Raw genomic sequence first — 20,351 nt, forward strand, 5'->3', positions numbered from 1 at the left:
CCCCGGCGGGCGCCCCGGCCCCAGCCCCCCCCGCCCCCCCCCCCCGGCGGGCGCCCCGGCCCCAGCCCCCCCGGCGGGCGCCCCGGCCCCAGCCCCCCCCGCCCCCCCCCGGCGGGCGCCCCGGCCCCAGCCCCCCCCCGCCACCCCCCCGGCGGGCGCCCCGGCCCCAGCCCCCCCTGCCCCCCCCCGGGCGGGCGCCCCGGCCCCAGCCCCCCCCGCCCCCCCCCCCGGCGGGCGCCCCGGCCCCAGCCTCCCCCCCCCCAGGGCGGGCGCCCCGGCCCCAGCCCCCCCGGCGGGCGCCCCGGCCCCAGCCCCCCCGGCGGGCGCCCCGGCCCCAGCCCCCCCTGCCCCCCCCCCGGGCGGGCGCCCCGGCCCCAGCCCCCCCCGCCCCCCCCCCCGGCGGGCGCCCCGGCCCCAGCCCCCCCTGCCCCCCCCCGGGCGGGCGCCCCGGCCCCAGCCCCCCCCGCCCCCCCCCCCGGCGGGCGCCCCGGCCCCAGCCTCCCCCCCCCCAGGGCGGGCGCCCCGGCCCCAGCCCCCCCGGCGGGCGCGGGCCGGGGCGCCTCTCCTCGGCCGCGAGCGGGACACGGCCGGCCCGGCCGCGCCTCCCCGGAAGGCCGCGAGGCCCCGCCCGGGAACGTCCGGCCGCGCCTCCGGGGCCGCGGGATCGCGGGGCGCCCTCCCGCCGCTCGCCGGGCCGGCATGAGCCGCATCTACCAGGACGGCGCCCTCGGGGCCCGGGCGGTGCGCAGCGCGCGGCTGCCGGGGCGCTGGGACCCCGCCGCGCACCAGGGGTAGGTCCCCCCGCGGCACCCCGGCTCCCCGCGCCCCCCCGCGGCACCCCGGCTCCCCAGGGAGGGCGCGTCGGGGCGCGGGCGCAGGCGGACGGCCGCGCCCCCGCCCCCCCCGCCCCCCCTCCCGCGGCACCCCGGCTCCCCGGCTCCCCGCCACCTCCCGGGGCGGCCTGGAACCCCTCGCCTGGCCCCGCGCCCCGGAGAGAGGCCGGGCTCCCCCCCAAACAGGCCCCAAAGGCGGCGCCGACCTTTGTCCCCACCCCACCCGCACCCCAGCGGGCGCCTCGCGCTGGGGGGGGGCTGGAGTGACTCTCAGGGATGGGCGCAGGGTGGGGGCTGCCGCCCATCCCTGAGGTTCCAGAACTGGAAGCCCCCAGGTTCATGAGATGGGGATCCCCAGCAGGGCCCAGCCCCCCCGGGGACCCGCCCGCTTGGGTGGGTCACAGCCTTGAGTTCGGGTTTCTCCCTTCTAAGGGGGTGACGTCGGGCGGCCGCTGTGAAAGCGCAGCAGGTGCTTTAGCGCAGGTGAGAGGGAGACCGCCTGGCAGCCGCGCCTGTTTCAGGGAACAGAACGGTCCTTCCAGTTTGCTCAGCACCTGGCGGGACGATCCCTTCACACACCTGAGCCACCTCTCGGGGCGGGGGCTGGTCCCCTCCCTCTGTAGCTCTGAAGCAGGCTCTGATGACACGCACCCGAGGTCCCGCAGGAGACACCAGCGCCGGGTCCCCCGCAGCGAACTGGCCTTGACGCCTCCAAGGAACGGCCGGTGTGGATGGCCGGTTGCCGGGGAGACACCCGTGGCCCACCTCGGCCACCTGCAGACTCCGACCTGGGCCGTGGACGTGGGTGGTGGCTCTTTCTGTGGCAGAACCCGCTGACCCTGCATTCACCTCCTCCGCAGGGGCCCGGGTGTCCTGCTGGAGGGGGAGCTGGTGGACCTGTCTCGCCACAGCATCGTGGATGTCCACGGCAGGAAGGTGAGGGGCTTCCTTAGCGGCTCCTGCCGGGCACTGGCTTCATGGTCTTCAGCCAACAAGGCCTCTCTGTGCAGGGATCCACCAGGGCAAGACTTGGGGTCCAGCTTTTCCCTTGAGGGCTCACAGAGCGGTTGGGGGGGGCGGGCAGGTTGCCAGCCACGCAGTGGAAAGGGGCGGGCGGGGGCTGTGCTGGCAGTCAGGGGCCGAGCCTGCTGGGGCTGGAGGGTTGAGAGCAGGCGCAGGAGAGGTGCGGGTTCAGGACTGAGCCTGGGGGGTGCAGGGAGAGCTGGAAGGCCCTCTGAGGGGTCCTGTCACCCCTGATACCAGGATCAGGTTCAGAGTCAGGAAACCAGGGCAGTCCGGCGGCTGTTTCCTCCGGGAGGCAGCCGGCTCAGCCTCCTCTTCTCTGGCATGGTGGTTCGGGCCGTGCGGGGCCTGAGGCCGAGCTCGGAGCGGGTTGTGGTCTATGTGGGTACAGGGTCACAGTGACCTCCCCCCTTTCTGGGTACCAACTCTGTACCCTCGGAATCCGCTGGAATTCAATTACATTTGACTCCTGGGGCGCTTATACCTGGATTTTTTCCTTTCCATAGGATCCATATTTTTTTCTTTCGGTGAAGTCAAGAAAATGTATTTCCTGTGGTCATGACACAGGAAGTGGACTCAGTCCCAGTTGTGGGGCCTCAGAGTGGGGCCAGGGCCTGGCCCACGGGAAGCTGAGAGTCTGAATCTTATACTGAAGCTCCAATTACTATTCTTAGTGTTGACAAATGTGGAGAGCGTGGGGGAGGGGGTGTTAGGGCACAGATCCTGGGCACACACTGGGTAGCTGACCAGGCCCGGGACCTGGCATCGTATATGCCCGCCCCATCCACTGGGAAACCTCTGGGTTGGTCAGCAGTTCAGGGAGGCCCTGGCCACTGGGCCCCTTGGAGACCCACCATGGTGTGGTGGGCGGGGTCCACGGGCTGGCAAGGTCTTGCTTTTTTAATCATTATTGTTTGGGACTCCTGGGTCGGGTCTTGGGGGTCACTTGGGCCCCAGAGCTGGAAAATTTCTCAGAGCACCTCCGACCAGGAGCCTTCTCGCTGCTCTCAGTGGTCCAGGGGTGTCCCGCCCCCAAAGTTCCCGGCTTTGTATGCCTGCAGTGCCCCCTGTCCACCACAGCGGCCAGGTAGGGGCTACTTCCATTGGGGTCTGGGGCCTCCACTGTGGGAGGCAAGTTGAGCCCATCCATGACTTGGGTGGGTGCCGCTGGACGTGCTCAGGAGCCATGGGTTGGGGCCAGGATATTCGGAGGGGTGTCGGCAGCCTCTGCCTTCTCCTGGTGCTCAGCCTGGCAGTTCGGCCCCTGGCTGGTGCTGCCGTCCTTATCAGGAAACGGATGCTCACGTCGGCTCCACACAGTTGGTAACTGAGGGGTGGTATTTGGAGTCCGCAGTGACACTTACCTTAAAAAGCCTTAAAGCCCAGCGCTGTTCCAACTTCCAGTCTGGAACCCACGGCACCACTGTTGGAGGCCCCTGGAAGTCTGATGGGGAAGTCTGATGGCTGTGGCTCTGTGCTGGACAGCCCTTGACAGACCGGCCCTGGATGGCCCTTGACCGCGAAGTGTCCCTCAGGCCCTCTCCACGTGTGCCTCCTGAGGTCCCCCTCCCTGGAGAGGGTGTGCTGGCCCGGCAGCTGCAGGCCTGTGGCCTCCACTGTCCCTTCCTTCCCTCCCCCTGCCCCGGTTGCCCTCCGTGGCCGTACCTCCTTTCCTTTCCCGCTTCCTGTCACCTCCCTTACCTCGGAGGGACCCAGGAGTTCAGCCTGTCCTGATGAAACCCTGCGCCGCCCCTCCTGCCTCTGGCTGCCCCATTGCATGTTCCTACCCGGCTGCCAACTCGCTTCCTAAACGGCATCTCAAGAGATCCTTGAGGATTCCGTCTGTCAGATAAATCCCACAGTCCAGGTGCCAACCTCAGGGCCTCGAGCCAATCCCACTTGCAGCCCCAGCCTGGGCTTCCGAGGCCTCCCAGGGCCCCACGGTCTGCGGACGTGAACACTGGACTTGACTCGCTTCTGGTACCTGTCCCAGGCCTGCCCTAGGCTTCCCGCACCACGGCAGGTTGCTCTGCCCCTCAGGTTGGGCCTTCCCTGTTCTCCCAGGAGGTGTCTCTTCCATCTCTGGGGCATGTCCTCTGCCAGCTCTGTCAGATCCGCGGTGGGTAGTGCTACGCGCACCCCAGCTCTGCCCTGTGCGGGCGCCCGCTCACCTTACAGCATTGCTGGAAGTGGACATCCCCGGCTCCATGTGACGGGGGAGCTGGCCCGGCGTGATGAGCCTGGCCCCACACCTGGTGGGAGAGGCAGAGTGGCAGCCCTTGCGCAGAACCCCCTTCACCCCGCTCCACGGCCCCGACGGCCTGCGCTCCGCTTCGCCCCACTGCAGTCCCATGCCTGGGTTTTCTGTCCACGGCCCGTCTCTGGCTGTGCGGAGGCCTTGGGTCCGCCCTGTGCCGTCTGCCTGGACACTGGGATTCCCTGGCTTGTTGGGGTGGCGGGCCTGTGTGTGGGGTGACGCAGCCCCGCTTTCTGCCTGCCCAGGAGCGCTACTATGTGCTGTACATCCGGCCCAGCCGCATCCATCGCCGCAAGTTCGACCCCAAGGGAAATGAGATTGAGCCCAACTTCAGCGACACCCGGAAGGTGAACACCGGCTTCCTCATGTCCTCTTACAGTAGGTGTCCGCGCCCGCTCCCGCTCCCGCGGGGCCTCCTGCAGGCGGCGCGCCTGGCCTTGAAGTGCTGGTCTGGCCTAAGGAACTCTTTCCCCGGCCGAGATCCTTCCTGCCCCCCCCATTCCTCAGAGTCTCCCCATGCCTTCTCCCCCTCACCCCCAAGTCCGAGGCCTGGCTGTCCTCCCCAACTCTGCTCCTTCAGCAATAGGAGGCAGAGGGGCGGGGGCCCAGTGGGGTAGGAGGACGTGGGGAGGTGTGTGCCTCTGAGGCCCGGGGAAGCCGGGGCCAGGAGGAAGGAGGTAGCAAGGGGTTGGGTGCCGCCAGGCCCAGTGAGATGGGGATGGTGGCGCGGCCAGCGGGCTTCACAAGAGAGAGCACCCGGGGCTCTGGGGCTGGGGCTCTGGAGGGCGGTGTCCAAGCCAGAATGTGACATGGAGGAAAGATCTGGGTTAGGGTTAGCCCTGAGGAGGTGGGGGGGGCGGGGGGTTGGGACCTGGGGCCCAGACAGAGGAACTGGCTTGATGCAGAATAGAGACCCCAGCTACTTCAGGACAAGGGAAGGAGGGAGGCTTTGTGTGGCTGTAGGAAAGTGGCCGGGAGCTCAAGGCCCCTCCTGTGGCTTCTGTTAGCTGTGGGGCGGGAGGTGAGGAGTTTGTCGCGGGGACCTGGCCGGGCGAGGGCAGGGGGAGTGGGGTCTCCTTTGCCGGCCAGGTGTCCTGGACCAGGCGGGCGGGGGCTTTACACCAGCACGGGGGTCCGAGTCTCGGTGGGTTGCTGGGATTTGTCCGTGTGCACACAGCCCTCTGTGTGCTGGAATGGAGCAGCTCCGAACCCCTTCACCAGGTCTTCAGGCCCTGGGGCGCTCCCCACCCACTGGCATCTGCAGGGTCTGTAGCTGAGGCTGTCGGGATCCTTGCCGAGCCTGGGAGCCCTGCCTTGGCCGGGAAGAGCAGGCCGGCAGAGATGTGGAGACCACCCCTGGTTGCTCCTGGTTCCGGCAGGCCCCACCCCGGAGAGAGCCCTGCCTGGTCCCTGGTCTCAGTGGGAGGCCTGGATGGAGGGTGTCAGTTCTGTCTCCTTCGCAGACTGTGTGACCTTAGACACGTTACTTAACCTCTGAGTCTTGGTTTTCTCCTCCACAAAATGGAAGTAAAACACACTTGCAGACGTGTGTTGGTAACTATCTCTGTCTGTCGGGCGGAGAGGTTAAGTAGCTTGTCCAAGGCCACACCGATTAGCACCAGACAGCCTGGCTCCAGAGCCCACCCGGATCCCTCTGCCTTGAGCTCCTCAGTGAGTTCTCAGGACAGTGTCCATCCTACCTGGAGGAGGCTGTGAGCCCCTAAAGAAGCCCCCCGCCCAGCTGCTCCCCACACTGGCCGGTGCCGTGACCCCGTGTGCTTTGCGCCTGCAGAGCTGGAAGCCAAGGGGGACACGGACAGGCTCACAGCCGAGGCACTGAAGGAGCTGATGAACAAGCCCGAGCTGCTGGCGCTGACGGAGCACCTCACCCCCGAGCAGACCGTGGCCTTCTGGGTGCTGGAGTCGGAGATGGAGGCCATGGAGCTGGAGCCGGGGGTCGGGCTTCGGCTGAAAACTCGAGGCGACGGCCCCTTCCTGGGTGAGCAGCTGTGGCCTGAGGGTCCCCTCGTGGCCTGTGGGGCTGGCAGCAGGCCGATCCGTTTCCCTGGAGACTCACCCCTTGGGGTACTCCTAAGTCCCGGACGAGTGCCCTGGAGCGGTGAGCCGGAACACTCTGGATCCTGGGGTGCTGCCCAAGCTTGGGGTTCCCACCCAGGGTGTCCCTGACCACACCAGACCTGAAGAGAGTGGTGGCTTCTCCCAGGCCAGGGCAGCCCCTGCCTTTCCCCCAGGCAGGGAGGCCTTCACCTTCTCCCCTTCTTTCAGATTCACTAGCCAAACTCGAGGCTGGCACTGTGACCAAGTGTAACTTTGCTGGTGACGCAAAGACAGGGGCGTCCTGGACAGACAACATCATGGCCCGGAAGTCTGCGGAGGGGGCCGTGGCGGAGGCCCGCGAGCAGGGGGACGGGGCGGAGGACGAGGAGTGGGTAGGTAGGGGAGGCGGGCCCTGGCGTGAGTGGGTTTGTCTCTTGGCGGGAGTGTGTTCGTACCGATTTTGGGGTGTAGGAGGAGGAGACAGCAGACACTCTGACCCCCCAGCCGCGGTGGCGTTCCTGAGCGTGTTAGCCTCAGGGTCTGCGGGGATGACTTGGGACCTTTTCTGGGGGGTCCGGATTGTGCCAATCTACACAACAGCCCTAAAGATTTACAGAAAAGCTGATGGGAGGGGGTGCAGAGGGGAGCTGATGTCACCGGCGTCCATGGGGGAGCGCTGGCCCACCGGGAGGCCTGGAGCAGCCCACCAGGCGCCCGTGTGCCTCCGGTTCGGGCTCCCGCCCAGGTGGCTGACTTGTTTCTTTTCTTTTTTTTTTTTTTTTAAGATTTATTTATTTATACAAGGACTGGGTACAGTCAGAAGCGCGGGAGGGTGAGAGGATTCCCCAGAGCCAGAGCTGGGAGCAGAGCAGGCAGAAGGACCGAAGGACACTGCTGAGGGGAGCAGCGGGCGGCAGGAGAGGTCTGCGCGCCATGCGGGACCCTCCTCCGGTGGCCGGGGAGCAGCCGGGGATCGAACCGGCGCCGCAGAGGCTGCGGGCAGCTTCTCCACCCAGCGCTCAACCGCTGCGCCACGGGGGAGGCCCTGACTTGTTTCTTGACAGTTGTTGCAGTTTTATTTTTTTGCAAAGGGTCAGCCTCCTCTTTGAGCCTCAGCCTGTTTGCACAGTTGATCTGTTTTTCTGAGGTGTGCAGCTGAAGGTGTGAATTCTCAAAAGGCCCCAATTGGACATTTAAAGCAGAGCCACAGGAAAATGGGCTGTTTTCTAGGTGACGAAGGCGATGCCATGTCCAGAGAGAGTGGGGCAGGCTGGGTGGAGGGTCAGGACCCCCTTGGTCCTGATAAAGTGAGTCTCGGACTGAAACCCCACGCAGAGCCAGGCAGCTCTGGGCCGGCTCTCATCAGGGCAGGCCACGGCCAGGGCCAGGCTCTAGACCGGCGTCCAGCCGGGTGTCTGGTGATTCATTGCTCCGTTTCCCTCCTGCCTTTCTCCAGGATGACTGAGCTTGGTGGGAGGTGCCCTGCCTCGGCCTCCAGCACTGCTGAGAATTCCTTCCAGCCTTATGAGCGGCGTCAGCTGCCGGTGCCAGCCGGCCAAGCCTCCCTGCTGCTTCCTCCCTGCTGCTTCCTCCCTGCCTGGGCGCACCCTCTGAACAGTCTGTGCTCACTCAAATCCAAGACCACAGTGGGCTGCAGCTGCGGCCCACGGAGCACCCCTCCCTGGGTTTGGGTCTCCCCACCCGGCCCTTTTCTCCAGGGGCCTGGCCCTGAGCAGCAGCCTGGTTTCTGGAAGCTTCCCCAGGTGAGCTCCCTGGGGAGTGTGAGGGAGCCAGACTTGGTGCAGACTGGGGAGCAAACGGGTTGGGCTTAGCGGGGCTCCACCCTCTGTCTCCCACAGTTTCGGGTTCTGTATTCCTCCTCTGGGGCTCTGTCCCTGGGGGCTTCCTGTCTCCCCTCCCCCCCCCCCCCCCCGCCACTGTCCTGGCGAGGAGGCTGGCAAGCTGGGGTATGGTTGGGGAGTCCCACTGTTGGACTCACGCAACTGCTTTGGTTGTTTTGTTCTATGAGAACTTTTTTATGAATAAATATTCAGGAAAGGATTTCTCTGCAGCCCCTGGGCCACTGCTGGTCTGCCCACGAGGAGCTGGTGCTCCATGGCCACGCACGTGGCCTTGCTGAGTGGAAGACTACATGTCCCGAGAGTGGGGAGGGAAACAGTGGACCCTGCTTGAGTTGTGGGGCGGTGCCGGCACAACAGGAAAGTCCCCCAGTGTGCCACACGCAGCACCCCAGAGGACTGGAAGATGGTGCGAAACTTTGGCACCGACCCCACGAGCTTCCCGTGGGCATATGTATCCCGTGGGTATTAGCCCAGTTTTTTCATATGAGACTGAGCCCGGAGGCCCACTGGACAGTACACACAGGAGAGGAGTTGAGGTCCAGACAGTGAGATTTCAAAGTCCACAATCTGAACTGGGGGTTATTCTGCTTCCACGTATACGGTAGAGGAGAAAAGCCCCTCCAGGCGGGCCAGCCTGCCCGAGTCACACAGCCAGTAAGCAGCAGAGCCAGGACCCCAAGCCAGGGCTGCGGAAAGCAAAGCCCACGCTTCCCCTGCCCTGCTCCCTTGGTCTACGGAAGGGCCCTGAGCACCGGCCAGAGCGGGCTAGCCTGTGCAGCGGGGGGTGAGCCCAGACTTAAGGGACTTGCCCAGGCCCCAGCCTGTGTCTGCCCAGCCTGAAATCAGCCCGTTGCTGCCGCCAGTCGACTGGGTAATATTGTGCTTCCAGGTTTATGAACGGGGTTCAGACTTTGCTTTATCTTCCTGCTCATTTGAGCCTGGGCTCAACTCACTGGCTGGGAGGCTTGGGGTCAGCCTCGAGTCAGGCCTCCTGAAGCCACAGCCCTGAGTTGGGGTCCTGGGCTGCTCACAGTTCTCTTCTGCTTTTCTTCAGGTTCTTGTGATCTCTCACCTGGGCGGGTGGAGCAGCTGCCTCCTTGCTGGCTCCCTGTTAAACAGGCTGGAACCTCAGTCTTGGGGTGGCCAGGGATGTGACTAAGCAGAAGGACTGGGGGTGCTGACTGGGGGTTGAGGCACCCAGTGTCCAAAGCATTGTGGCTGAAGAGTAGGGCAGGCTGATTATGAACTGGCCACCACTGCAAACAAGGGGCCCCGTGTAGCGATGGGGGAAGCCCCGGGCAGCAGGACAGATACAGTGTCTTGTGGGGCTTCCAGAAGAAAAAGTGTTGTGGCTGGAGGCAGGGAGTGGTTGGGAAAGGGGGGGAGTGTGTTGAAATGAGGCTGTAGCGGGGAGCAGGGCATCTTCACCAAGTTGTTTTGGGGGACTTTAACATCCTTCAAGCCAGTGACCCAGGGAGAATGGTAACATCGGTTTGTATTTTTTAAAAAATGTTTTTGAAGATTTATTCATTTTTATACAAGAGCTGGGGTATAGGCCAGAGGTGTGGGAGGGTGAGAGCATTCACCAGAGACAGAGTGGGGAGCAGAACAGGCAGACTGACTGAAATCCACTGCTGAGGGGAGCAGCGGGCAAGTCAGGAGAGGTCTGCCGCTCCATGTGGGTTTCTCCCCGGCCAGCCGGGGAATCGAACCTGGCTGCAGAGGCTGCGGACAGCTTCACAGCTCTGCGCTCAACCCCCTGCGCCACCGGGGAGGCCCTGGTTTATATATTTCAAAGAGAAACTGAGGGAGATGAACCCAACTAGGAGACTCCAATATTGGGGGCGGGGGAGAGGCTAGAGTGGATTGGCCTGTGGCAGTGGGGGTACAGATGGAAAGAGATTCTGATAGACAGGAGGAAAGTCACCTTTCTGCAAGAGCACAGCACAGGGAAAGCCGGTGGAGAGTGGGGAGTGACGGGTTCGGGGGGCTATTCTGGTCCGGCTGGTTGAGACACTGTGACCACACACAACATTTAAAGTCTTTGCAATTGATGTTCACTAGTCACTATCAAGGTCGCTCCATGGTCTTCAGAACCACCTTTTCTAAGTTTGACTTTTTTTTTAGTGTTCCTTTCCCAGATGTATTTTCTCTTGTTACACAATTCCTTTAGGAATTCTTTCTATTCAAAGGGGACATATTTTTGATTTATCAGTTATTCCTACTTTCAATGTAGCTGTTTGCCTTATTTTGACTACTATTTCATTTTTAAAACTTGATTTTATAAACAATACATAGACACGTGTATTGACTTATGATTTTTACTGCCTCTAGGTGTATGTTCTTTTCGGGTGTTACTTGATTTTATTTTCTTCATTTCACTTATTACCTGGTTTTACATTTAGCTCTTCAATCCATTCTGCTTTTGTGTTCAAGCTGCTAACAGTTAAACTGATTTAAATTCCCTCCCACTGTCAAGTTGTCTGCAGACATCACCTTACAATTTATTATTATATTTCTCCCTAGACTGACCTATCATGGTTAAGTTTCTTTATTTTTGTAGAGATTGATTGATTTATGCACACAAGAGCTGGGGTACAGGCCAGAGGTGGGGAGGGGCTGAGAGGGTTCACCAGAGCCAGAGCGGGGACAGGACAGGCAGACTGAGGAAACCCCCTGCTGAGGGAGCAGCGGGGAGACGGGGGCCTCCGCCCTGCGGGTTTCTCCCTGGCCGGGGCCCGAACTCGCGCTGCAGAGGCTGCGATAGGCGCACGGTGGCGCCCTAAGCCCTGCGGGGGCCCCGCCGCACGAAGCCCGCACAGACGACAGGGCCGGGCCCGACCGCCCGGGCGGCTCTGAGTCCCCCGCGACATCCGGACGCTCGTCCAGACCCGGGGCGGCTTCGCTGCCGTGGGATTTTTTTAATTCGACAACGGCCCCCGCGGCTCGCGCGTCTCGGGGAGCGGGGAGCGGGGAGCGGGGGCGCCGCCTGAGGCCCTCGCGCGGCCGCGGCCCGGGAACCCCGCGCGGGAGACGCCCCCAGGCGGCGTCGCGCGCCCCGAGTGGAGAGGCCGGCGCTGCGGGGGGCAGGGGCGGCGCGGGACCCCCGGGCGGCCCGGGGGGGCCTGGGGTGGGCGCCCCCCGGCCCCGCCGCGCGCCCCCGGCCCCGCCGCGCGCCCCCGGCCCCGCCGCGCGCCCCCGGCCCCGCCGCGCGCCCCCGGCCCCGCCGCGCCCCCCGGCCCCGCCGCGCCCCCCGGCCCCGCCGCGCCCCCCGGCCCCGCCGCGCCCCCCGGCCCCGCCGCGCCCCCCGGCCCCGCCGCGCCCCCCGGCCCCGCCGCGCCCCCCGGCCCCGCCCCCTCTCGCGTGACTTTAAAAATGGGCGTTTCTCGCGGGCGCGCGGCCTGGCGCGGCCTCCGGGGTCGCCCGCGGGCCAGCGCCGGCCCCGAGCCTCGCCCGCGCCCCAGGAAGCGGCCGGGCCTCCGCGCAGGCCTCGGGGCGGGGACCCCGCGGGTCCGCCCGGCCCTGGGCGCGAGCCCCCGGCCCGCCCCGTCGCGGAGAGCGCGGCTCCCGCCCGGGCCGCGGCCCCTCCCGAGGGGAAACGCGCCCGCGCTCCCTGGGCCCCCCCGCGGGGCGTCGGCACGAGGGGCGCCGGCGGGAGCCGGGGGCAGGAGCGGGCCCGGGCGCCCCCACGAGGGCGACTGCCCGGCCGCGCGCGGAGGGGCGGGGGGCGCGGGGGGCGCGGGGGGCCGGGGGGCGCGGAGGGGCGGGGGGCGCGGGGGGCGCGGGGGGCCGGGGGGCGCGGAGGGGCGGCGCGGGGGGCGGGGGGCGCGGGGGCGGCCGGACCCCCGGGCGCCGGCGCCGGTTTCCGCGGACCGCTGTGGGCGGCGCACCCGCCGGAAGTGGCGGCGCGCGGCGGAAGCCGAGGCCGGGACGCCGCGGGCCGGAGCGGAGCCGCCGCGATGATTCAGGCCATCCTGGTGTTCAACAACCACGGGAAGCCGCGGCTCGTCCGCTTCTACCAGCGCTTCGTGAGTGCGCCCGCCCGCCCCGGCCCCGGCCCCGGCCCCGCCGCCCCCAGGCCCCGGCCCCGCCCGCCCCGGCCCCGGCCCCGCCGCCCCGGCCCCGCCCCGGCCCCGGCCCCGCCGCCCCCAGGCCCGCCCCCAGGCCCCGGCCCCGCCCGCCCCGGCCCCGGCCCCGCCCCGCCCCCAGGCCCGCCCGCCCCGGCCCCGGCCCCGCCGCCCCCAGGCCCGCCCGCCCCGGCCCCGGCCCCGGCCCCGCCCCCAGGCCCCGGCCCCGCCCGCCCCGGCCCCGGCCCCGCCGCCCCGGCCCCGCCCCGGCCCCGGCCCCGCCGCCCCGGCCCCGCCCCGGCCCCGGCCCCGCCGCCCCGGCCCCGCCCCGGCCCCGGCCCCGCCGCCCCGGCCCCGCCCCGGCCCCGGCCCCGCCGCCCCCAGGCCCGCCCGCCCCGGCCCCGGCCCCGCCGCCCCCAGGCCCGCCCGCCCCGGCCCCGGCCCCGCCCCGGCCCCGCCGCCCCCAGGCCCGCCCGCCCCGGCCCCGGCCCCGCCCCGGCCCCGCCGCCCCCAGGCCCGCCCGCCCCCGCCCCTCGGGCGCCCCGGACACCCCGAGGCCCGCGGAGAGCCCCGAGCGCGGCGGCCGCCTCAGCCCGGGCGGCGGGAGCCCGCGGGGCGTGTCCGGGGGGCCGCCCCGTTTGCCGCCGGGAGACGCGGCGCCGGCCGCGCGGGGCCCCGGGGACGGGAACCCGGGTTTCCAGAAACGCCGCCGGCCCCGCGCCCCGCCGCGCCCGCGCCTCCCGCGCCTCCGCCGGGGCTCGCGGCCGCCCCGGGCTGGGCCGACCGGCCTCGCCGCGGCCGTCACACCCACGCGGGGGTCTCAGCCCCGCCGCCCCGACCCTGGCGCCCGTGGAGAGCTGCCGGGTCTCTTCCAGGCCCGTCTCCCTTGTCAGAAGGGGGGAAAATAACTTTTACATCAGGTTTGTTTATGTATTTACACAAGCACTGGGTCCGTCAGGAGCGCGGGGGGCGCGAGGATCCCCCAGCGCCAGAGCGGGGAGCAGAGCAGGCAGAAGGACCGAAGGACACTGCTGAGGGGAGCAGCGGGCGGCAGGAGGGGTCTGCGCGCCATGCGGGACCCTCCCCCGGTGGCCGGGGAGCAGCCGGGGATCGAACCGGCGCCGCAGAGGCCGCGGGCAGCTTCGCAACCCAGCACTGAACTGCCTGCGCCACCAGGGGAGGCCCATACATCAGTTTTTTTTCAAGCATGGTTACATTTTGTTAAGTAACACTTGAGTTAGAATATTACATTTCAATATAGGTTTTGTCAAATGATAAAAACCGAACTGAGTGCATTTGAGATTGGCTTTATTAGACGATTCCTCAATCAGCAGCACCCGCCCAGCAGGTAGGAGGAGCTCCAAAAGGCTGCAGAAAGGGAAAGATTTCTAAATGCAATACAAAAAGAGATGATTTGGGGGCCTCTCTAGTGGCCCAAGGGGTTAGGTCGCAGCACTGTGAAGCTGTCTGCAGCACGAGTTCCATCCCCAGGCCAGGGAGCTACCCACATGGCACAGCAGACCTCTCCTGTCCCCCACTGCTCCCCTCAGCAGTCAATCCATCTGTTCTGCTCCCCACTCTGGTGAATCCTCTCACACCTCTGGTCAACACCCCAGTTCTTGTATACATAAATAAATAAATCTTTTAAAAAATCAGAAAGAGACCCACCAGGGGCCATGGAAGGGGATGGAAGGTGCCGACCAGAAAATTACATCTTGGCTGGTTAAGACTACATGCCTGCGGGAGGTTGTAAGTGCAGTTGGTTTAGGTGTTTAGTCTTGGCAGGCGTAAATGGCTCCAATTTGGGACCTATCATTTCTTTTTTAACACTATTCAGTTTTAACACTATTCACAATATTGTGTGTGTCGCCTGAACTTACACTGACCAGTGATTAGCCATGTTGTCAAAATTATGAAAGGTAATTTCTCTCCGGGGCCTCCCTGGTGCCGCAAGGGGTTAAATCTCAGCACTATTCAAGCTATTGCCACCCACTGCAGTGCAAGTTCAATCCCTGGCCAGGTTGCTAACCCACATGGCGAGATGGGCCTCTCCTGTCTCGCCCACTGCTCCCCTCAGCAGTGTATTTCAGTAGATATTCTTGTTCTGCTCCTCACTCTTTCTGGTGAATCTTCTCATCCCCTGTACCTCTGGCCTACACCCCAGTTCCTGTATGCATAAAGAAGAATAAATTTAAAAAATAATTTCTCCACAATGACATTTTGCCCTATTTCCCTCATGTCTTTCTTCTAAAGAACTAACCATTTCAGGGCCTCCCAGTTGCGCAGCGGTTAAGCGCTGGGTTGCGAAGCTGCCTGCAGCCTCTGCAGCACCGGTTCAATCCCCGGCCACCGGGCAAGGGTCCGACAAGGCGCACAGACCTCTCCTGCCGCCCGCTGCTCCCCTCAGCAGTGTCCTTCGGTCCTTCTGCCTGCTCTGCTCCCCGCTCTGGCTCTGGTGAATCCTCTCACCCTCCCGCGCTTCTGACTGTACCCAGTGCTTGTATAAGTAAATAAATAAATCTTCAAAAAAAAAAAAAAAAACCTAACCATTTCAGTTTTTTTTTTTTAAGATTTTATTTATTCATACAAGAGCTGGGGTACAGGCCAGAGGCGCGGGAGGGTGAGAGGATTCACCAGAGACAGAGTGGGGACCAGAACAGGCGGATCCACTGTTGAGGGGAGCAGCGGGGGGACAGGAGAGGTCTGCTGTGCCCTGTGGGGATCTCCCTGGCTGGCCGGGAATCAAACGCATGCTACAGAGGCTGTGGACAGTTTCACAGCGCTGCGCTCAATGCACTGCGCCACCGGGGAGGCCAAGAATTAACCATTTCAAACCAAAATTCCATGCTGTCAAAAGAAAGGGATTAACATCACTTGAATCTTTTTTCTCTTAGGCATACCCAATCTGAAGGTTTTCTTAAGCTTAAGAGTGAGAAGCACTGGTATGCAGCTTTTAATTAGTGTTGTCTTAATGACTGGTACTCCCATTATAGTTTTTTTTTTTTAAGATATATTTATTTATGCATACAAGAGCTGGGGTACAGATCAGAGATGCAGGGCGTGAGAGGATTCACCAGAGACAGTGGGGAACAGAACAGGCAGACTGACCGAAATACACTGCTGAGGGGAGCAGCAGGCGAGTCAGGAGAGGTCTGCTGTGGGTAGGTCCCTGGCCAGCCGGGGATGGAACTCATGCCGCAGGAGCTGCGGATTGCTTCATAGTGCGTTGCTTAACCCCTTGTGCCACCAGGGAGGCCCCATCCCATTATATTAAAAAAAAAAAAAAAACAGCCCATGCACATGATAAGCCTCAAAGTTACAAATAGAAATCAAAGTGAGCTACTAAGTGACTCCATCACAGTTGAGCTGTCTCATGTGTAGTAAAAGATATATGTGTGTGTATATATATTTGTAGCTCTAGGATTGTTCAGAATTCTTATCTGTAAATAGAACTTTTTTGGCTTTCTAAGTAATGTATTTGTTGGTAACACAGCATCTGTCAGTAATACTTACATTCTAGTACTACTAAGAGCAATTATGCAATGCCAGTGTAGAAGGGAGCAAATTCAATTTTGAAGAACAGAAACCTGATTATATCTTGACCTCCTTGAGGTATTAAACCTGTTGACATTTGTTATTTCCCTGGCATTGGTGTTGCTGGGGGAAGACAGACTCCTTCGTGAACAGGTCTTCTAGTCTTTGACTTGTGTAGAGCTCTTTGGATCTCCTTTCCTACTTCGTTAACTGAAGAAATATCAGCTGAACCTAGACTGGAGGTGGTCAGTGACTAAATAGCTAGGTAAATAGACCATGTCTTAGTTTCTGTAATGGAACTAGTCCATTTTTGCATCAATTGTCCATTTTTTTTTTCTTCATCATTTTTATCTTTTCTGGAAACTGGTACCAAACATTCAGATCATTCCTAGCACTCCTCTCCCTGCCCATCCCCATGAATGGGGTGTGGTTTTTCAGACATCCCCACTGATTCGCCTTATTCTCTTATTCCACAGCCAGAAGAAATTCAACAGCAGATTGTTCGAGAGACCTTCCATCTAGTTCTCAAGCGGGATGACAACATTTGTAACTTCTTGGAGGGTGGAAGGTAAAGGATCAGCTTTAGTTTCCCCCATACATCCCTTTAGGTGGTCCTCATCACTGTTGCTTCTTCAAGTAGAACCCAAGGGTCAGGCAGGGACCTGACAGCTTGAGCGGATCTTAGCATGATCTGCCCAGGGAGCCCCAGTCCTGTCCTGGGAGCTGTGGAATGGTTGTCCTTCAGCTAGTACGCCTTCAGGTGTGTAGTTTCTAAGAGGATGGGCAGAACACTTGAGAGTTTCTGCCACACTTGGTTGCCATTCACCTGGCAGAAATGGTCCCTTGTTTGACTTTCACCCCCACCCCACCTTCTGTTTGGGCCCCTTCTCATTCTGGGCACTGCACTTCTCTCTTATGTGTTTGATTAAGATGCAGGCATGTAAGTGATTCTGTCTTCCACAGTTTGATTGGTGGCTCTGACTACAAGCTGATTTACCGGCACTATGCTACCCTCTACTTTGTGTTTTGTGTGGATTCATCAGAGAGTGAACTTGGGATCTTGGACCTCATCCAGGTATGTGTAGGCAGCTAACGATGGCTACCACGTCAGAATACCTCTAGAGCCTTTCATTCGTCTCTGTATTGACACGGGGAGAAGTTGCCAGCTGTCCACCAGGTGGTGCTGTGAGAAAGCGCCTGAGCAGCTGCAGAAACACTGGCTTCAGCTCATTTGGTTTCTCCCAGCCCTCACTGCTTTTTTTTTTTCTTTTCTTTTTTTTTTAAAGATGTATGTATTTATGCATACAAGAGCTGGAACACAGGCCAGAGATGGAGGGAGGGGTGTGTGTGTGAGAGGAGTCACCAGAGACAGAGTGGGGAGCAGAACAGGCAGACTGACTGCAACACACTGCTGAGGGGAGCAGCGGGCGAGACAGGAGAGGTCTGCTGCGCCATGTGGGTCAGCTCCCTGGCCAGCCGGGGATCGAACGCGTGCTGCAGAGGCTGCGGACTGCTTCATAGTGTGGTGTTTAACCCCTTGCGCCACCAGGGAGACCCCCGGTTTTCATGAAGACTGACACCAGTTCTGACATGCATGTTTTTTCCCACCAACACCAAGTAATTAGCCTAGTTTTGCCCAGACAGTGACCAGGTGTCCCACAGATTTAACTCTGTTCTGACCCTCTACCTGGAGATCTGACTGGCTGTAGATCAGAGGTTCCCATGACCTCCTCCCCAGGTTCCATTATTTGCTAGAGTGTCTCAAAGAACTCGGCAAGACATTTTTTGTGCTGGATTGTCAGCTTATTATAGGAGGCTGTAACTCAGCAACAGCCAAGGGGGGAAGTGTGGGAAGAGGTTCAGAGCTTCCATGCTCTCTGAATGCCTCGCTGTCCCGGAATCGCCCCATGTTCATTAGTCTGGAGGCTTTTCGAACCAAACCGTGGGTTTTCACATATTTTTTTTTTTTTTTTTACATTTAGAAGTAGTTATTAGAAGAAATGTACTTCAAATCATCTATATTAACAAGACAGAGATGTAACTATAACATAATGGCATTTGTTAAATATTTAGTGTGCATTGGATTTCGGAAGATAAGTGAATAGTGAAAAAATGAGAATATTGAAATATAGGAAGATTGATAAGTAAAAGGTGAAAATAATGGAAACTGAGCGGTTGGATCTTTGACAAGACAATAAAATCAATAAACAGTTGGCCTGATAGGTAAAAGAAAACAAGGAAACATTTCTAGGGATGATGTAGTCACATTACCAATACATTTTTTTTTTTTAAAGATTGATTGATTGATTGATTGATTTATTTATTTATTTATGCGAGCACTGGGTACAGTCAGAAGCGCGGGAGGGTGAGAGAATTCACCAGAGCCAGAGCGGGGAGCAGAGCAGGCAGAAGGACCGAAGTACACTGCTGAGGGGAGCAGCGGGCAGCAGGAGAGGTCTGCGCGCCATGCGGGACCCTCCTCCGGTGGCCGGGGAGCAGCCGGGGATCGAACCGGCGCCGCAGAGGCCTCGGGCAGCCTCGCAACCCAGCGCTCAACTGCTGCGCCACCGGGGAGGCCCAACATTACCAATACATTTTAAAAGGCTGACTACAAAAAAAAAAAGTTACCCAAATTATGTCAACAAAAAGGTATTTAATATGTTAGAATGAAATGTACAATTTCAGGAAAAAAAAATGACTTCTTGTTGATAGGTAAGAATTTTTTAGATTCAGAATAACAGGCAGGGGGGCGAGAGCAAAAATAAATAAATTCAGAATGAAAACAAGTGTGCTACTTACGTGTATTTCATGGAATAGGATGGTTGTATCCAAGAGATTTTTTTTTTTTTTTAAGATTTATTTATTTATTTATACAAGATCCGGGGTACAGGCCAGATTCGCAGGAGGGTGAGAGGATTCACCGGAGACAGAGCAGGGAACAGAACAGGCAGATTGACGAAATACACTGAGGGGAGCAGCGGGCACGACAGGAGAGGTCTGCAGCGCCATGTGGGACCCTTGCCAGCTGGCTGGGATTGAACTGGCCGGCTGGGATTGAACCGGTGCTGCAGAGGGTGTGGACAGCTTCATAGCGCGGCGCTCAACCGCCTGCGCCACCAGGGGAGGCCCTATCCAAGAGCTTTTCTAAAAAGAAAATGGTACTCAAATGTTGCATTTTAGTATTGCTGCAGGCTTGCTAAAGAAAACCAGTTGAACTAAGTAAGGCTCACAAGACCTGGCTCTGTTCCTGCTCTCCCTTTCCGGGTCTTGTGGCCTTAAATCACTGGGCTTTGTTGACCTTTGGGCTTTAGTTTTGTGTTTTGGCCCTTCTGTGTGTGTGTGTGTCTGTGTGTGTTGTGTGTTGATGACAAGAATACCAGATGTTCTCTGCTTGCGCTGAAATTCTCTCAGGAATACTGCATACTAGAAGAATTATTCATTGTCTCCAAATAGTCTTTATCCGAAGGATGGGTTTAACAAGGAAAAAATTTTAGTCTATTACAGCAGTAAGAAAAGTAGTGGAAGCTAGTATAATTGCATCAGTTGATGCCAAGAGAAATGATTACCCAAATTATGGTCTTGAAATGCTCTTAAATTGGAATAGGAAGCATTTTTATTCCTTTATTTAGTGTGTTTTTTTGGTATACGATGTTTGTAGTTGAAGAGATAATGTATGCGGTTGAAAATTCAAAAGGCATACTGCACATACACACTGAAAGCGTCTTTCCTCTGCTCCCCCGTTCATGCAGTTAATTTCTCTAGAAGCAGCCCATTTTCTTTTTAAACCAAGAGCCAGAGCTGTGTTATCTTGGGGAGAGACCAGCGGCCATCATGAAAGCAAATTCTCTTTCATTTTAACAGGGTATAAAAGTGTTCTTTAGTATGGCCATTTTTTCTTTTTTTTCTATTGAGAAAACCATTTTTATTATCATTACCATCCAGCTTATTCGTGTTAGATTACGTAGCAAATGGCCAGATAATCTATTTTTTTTTAATTTTTCTAATATTTTATGTAATTCTTACATCATTTTTCATCTTTGTACAGTGTATGCATTTTCATTGTGGTTATATTCCCCATACAATTGCACCCCCCCCCCTTATTTTGATGCTAGTTCTTCCTCTCACCACCCTTCCCTAATCCCTCCCACCCCCCCGCCCCATAGTGTGTCTCTGGTTTATAGTTGCTTGTTGATTTTGATTATTACTTTGCATTGATTAGTCTTTTTCCCGGTCTCTTATTTAGGTTTTTTAGATTCCTGCTGTGAGTGAGACCATCCGGTATTTTTCTTTTTCTTTCTGGCTTATTTTGCTGAGCATGATCCCTTCCAGCGCCATCCATGTTGCTGCAAACTGCATGTGTTTGTCTTTTTTGAATGCTGAGTAATATTCCATGGTGTATATGGACCCCATCTTCCTGATCCAGTCATCTATTTTTGGGCATTTGGGTTGTTTCCAAAGCTTAGCTATTGTCAACAGTGCTGCTATAAACATAGGGGTGCAGGTGCCCTTTGGAATTGATGTTTCTGTGTCCTTTGGGTAAATACCTAGGAGTGGCCAGATAATCTAAATTGTACCTTGTAATGTTTCTTTCATGTTTTAAGAGATGAAAATAACGGCAAAAAGGGCCTCCCCAGTGGCGCAGTGGTTGAGCGCTGGGTTGCGAAGCTGCCCGCGGCCTCTGCAGCGCCGGTTCCATCCCCGGCTGCTCCCCGGCCAC

General features: G+C 59.8%; 2 protein-coding genes across 7 annotated transcripts in view; both read left to right on the top strand.

Moving 5' to 3' along the window:
• The first annotated feature begins 658 nt into the window (after window positions 1-658).
• Window positions 659-8,133, top strand: LOC311183503 (arpin). 2 transcript variants are annotated; one of them, XM_084252992.1, is made up of 6 exons: window positions 659-791; window positions 1,694-1,769; window positions 4,359-4,491; window positions 5,906-6,112; window positions 6,400-6,563; window positions 7,628-8,133. In XM_084252992.1, the coding sequence occupies exons 1-6, from the start codon at window positions 700-702 to the stop codon at window positions 7,634-7,636; spliced, it is 681 nt and encodes a 226-aa protein (XP_084109118.1). In that variant the 5' UTR covers window positions 659-699; the 3' UTR covers window positions 7,637-8,133. The 2 variants fall into 2 exon arrangements, with proteins under 2 accessions (XP_084109118.1, XP_084109117.1); XM_084252991.1 differs by lacking the exon at window positions 7,628-8,133 and having other exon boundaries at window positions 6,400-7,070.
• Window positions 8,134-11,992: 3,859 nt separating this feature from the next.
• Window positions 11,993-20,351, top strand: part of LOC311183504 (AP-3 complex subunit sigma-2) — a gene marked incomplete at its 5' end in the record, with an annotated part of 32,386 nt that continues 24,027 nt past the window's right edge. For all 5 annotated transcript variants that reach the window (XM_084252993.1, XM_084252994.1, XM_084252996.1 and 2 more), the window contains 3 exons: window positions 11,993-12,061; window positions 16,111-16,202; window positions 16,598-16,709. In XM_084252993.1, coding sequence (XP_084109119.1) covers window positions 11,993-12,061; window positions 16,111-16,202; window positions 16,598-16,709 — 273 coding nt within the window. The remainder of the gene's footprint in view (window positions 12,062-16,110; window positions 16,203-16,597; window positions 16,710-20,351) is intronic.

This window comes from Talpa europaea, assembly GCF_964194135.1.
Source record: "Talpa europaea genome assembly, chromosome: 14".
NCBI classification, from domain to species: Eukaryota; Metazoa; Chordata; class Mammalia; order Eulipotyphla; family Talpidae; genus Talpa; species Talpa europaea.

Excerpts from the sequence above, each read along its gene's own strand:
- LOC311183503 (XM_084252991.1), top strand. The coding sequence starts at position 700 with ATGAGCCGCATCTACCAGGACGGCGCCCTCGGGGCCCGGGCGGTGCGC. Across the intron at positions 4,492-5,905 it reads CTTCCTCATGTCCTCTTACA|AGCTGGAAGCCAAGGGGGAC; the intron begins GTAGGTGTCCGC and ends TTGCGCCTGCAG. Across the intron at positions 6,113-6,399 it reads AGGCGACGGCCCCTTCCTGG|ATTCACTAGCCAAACTCGAG; the intron begins GTGAGCAGCTGT and ends CCCTTCTTTCAG.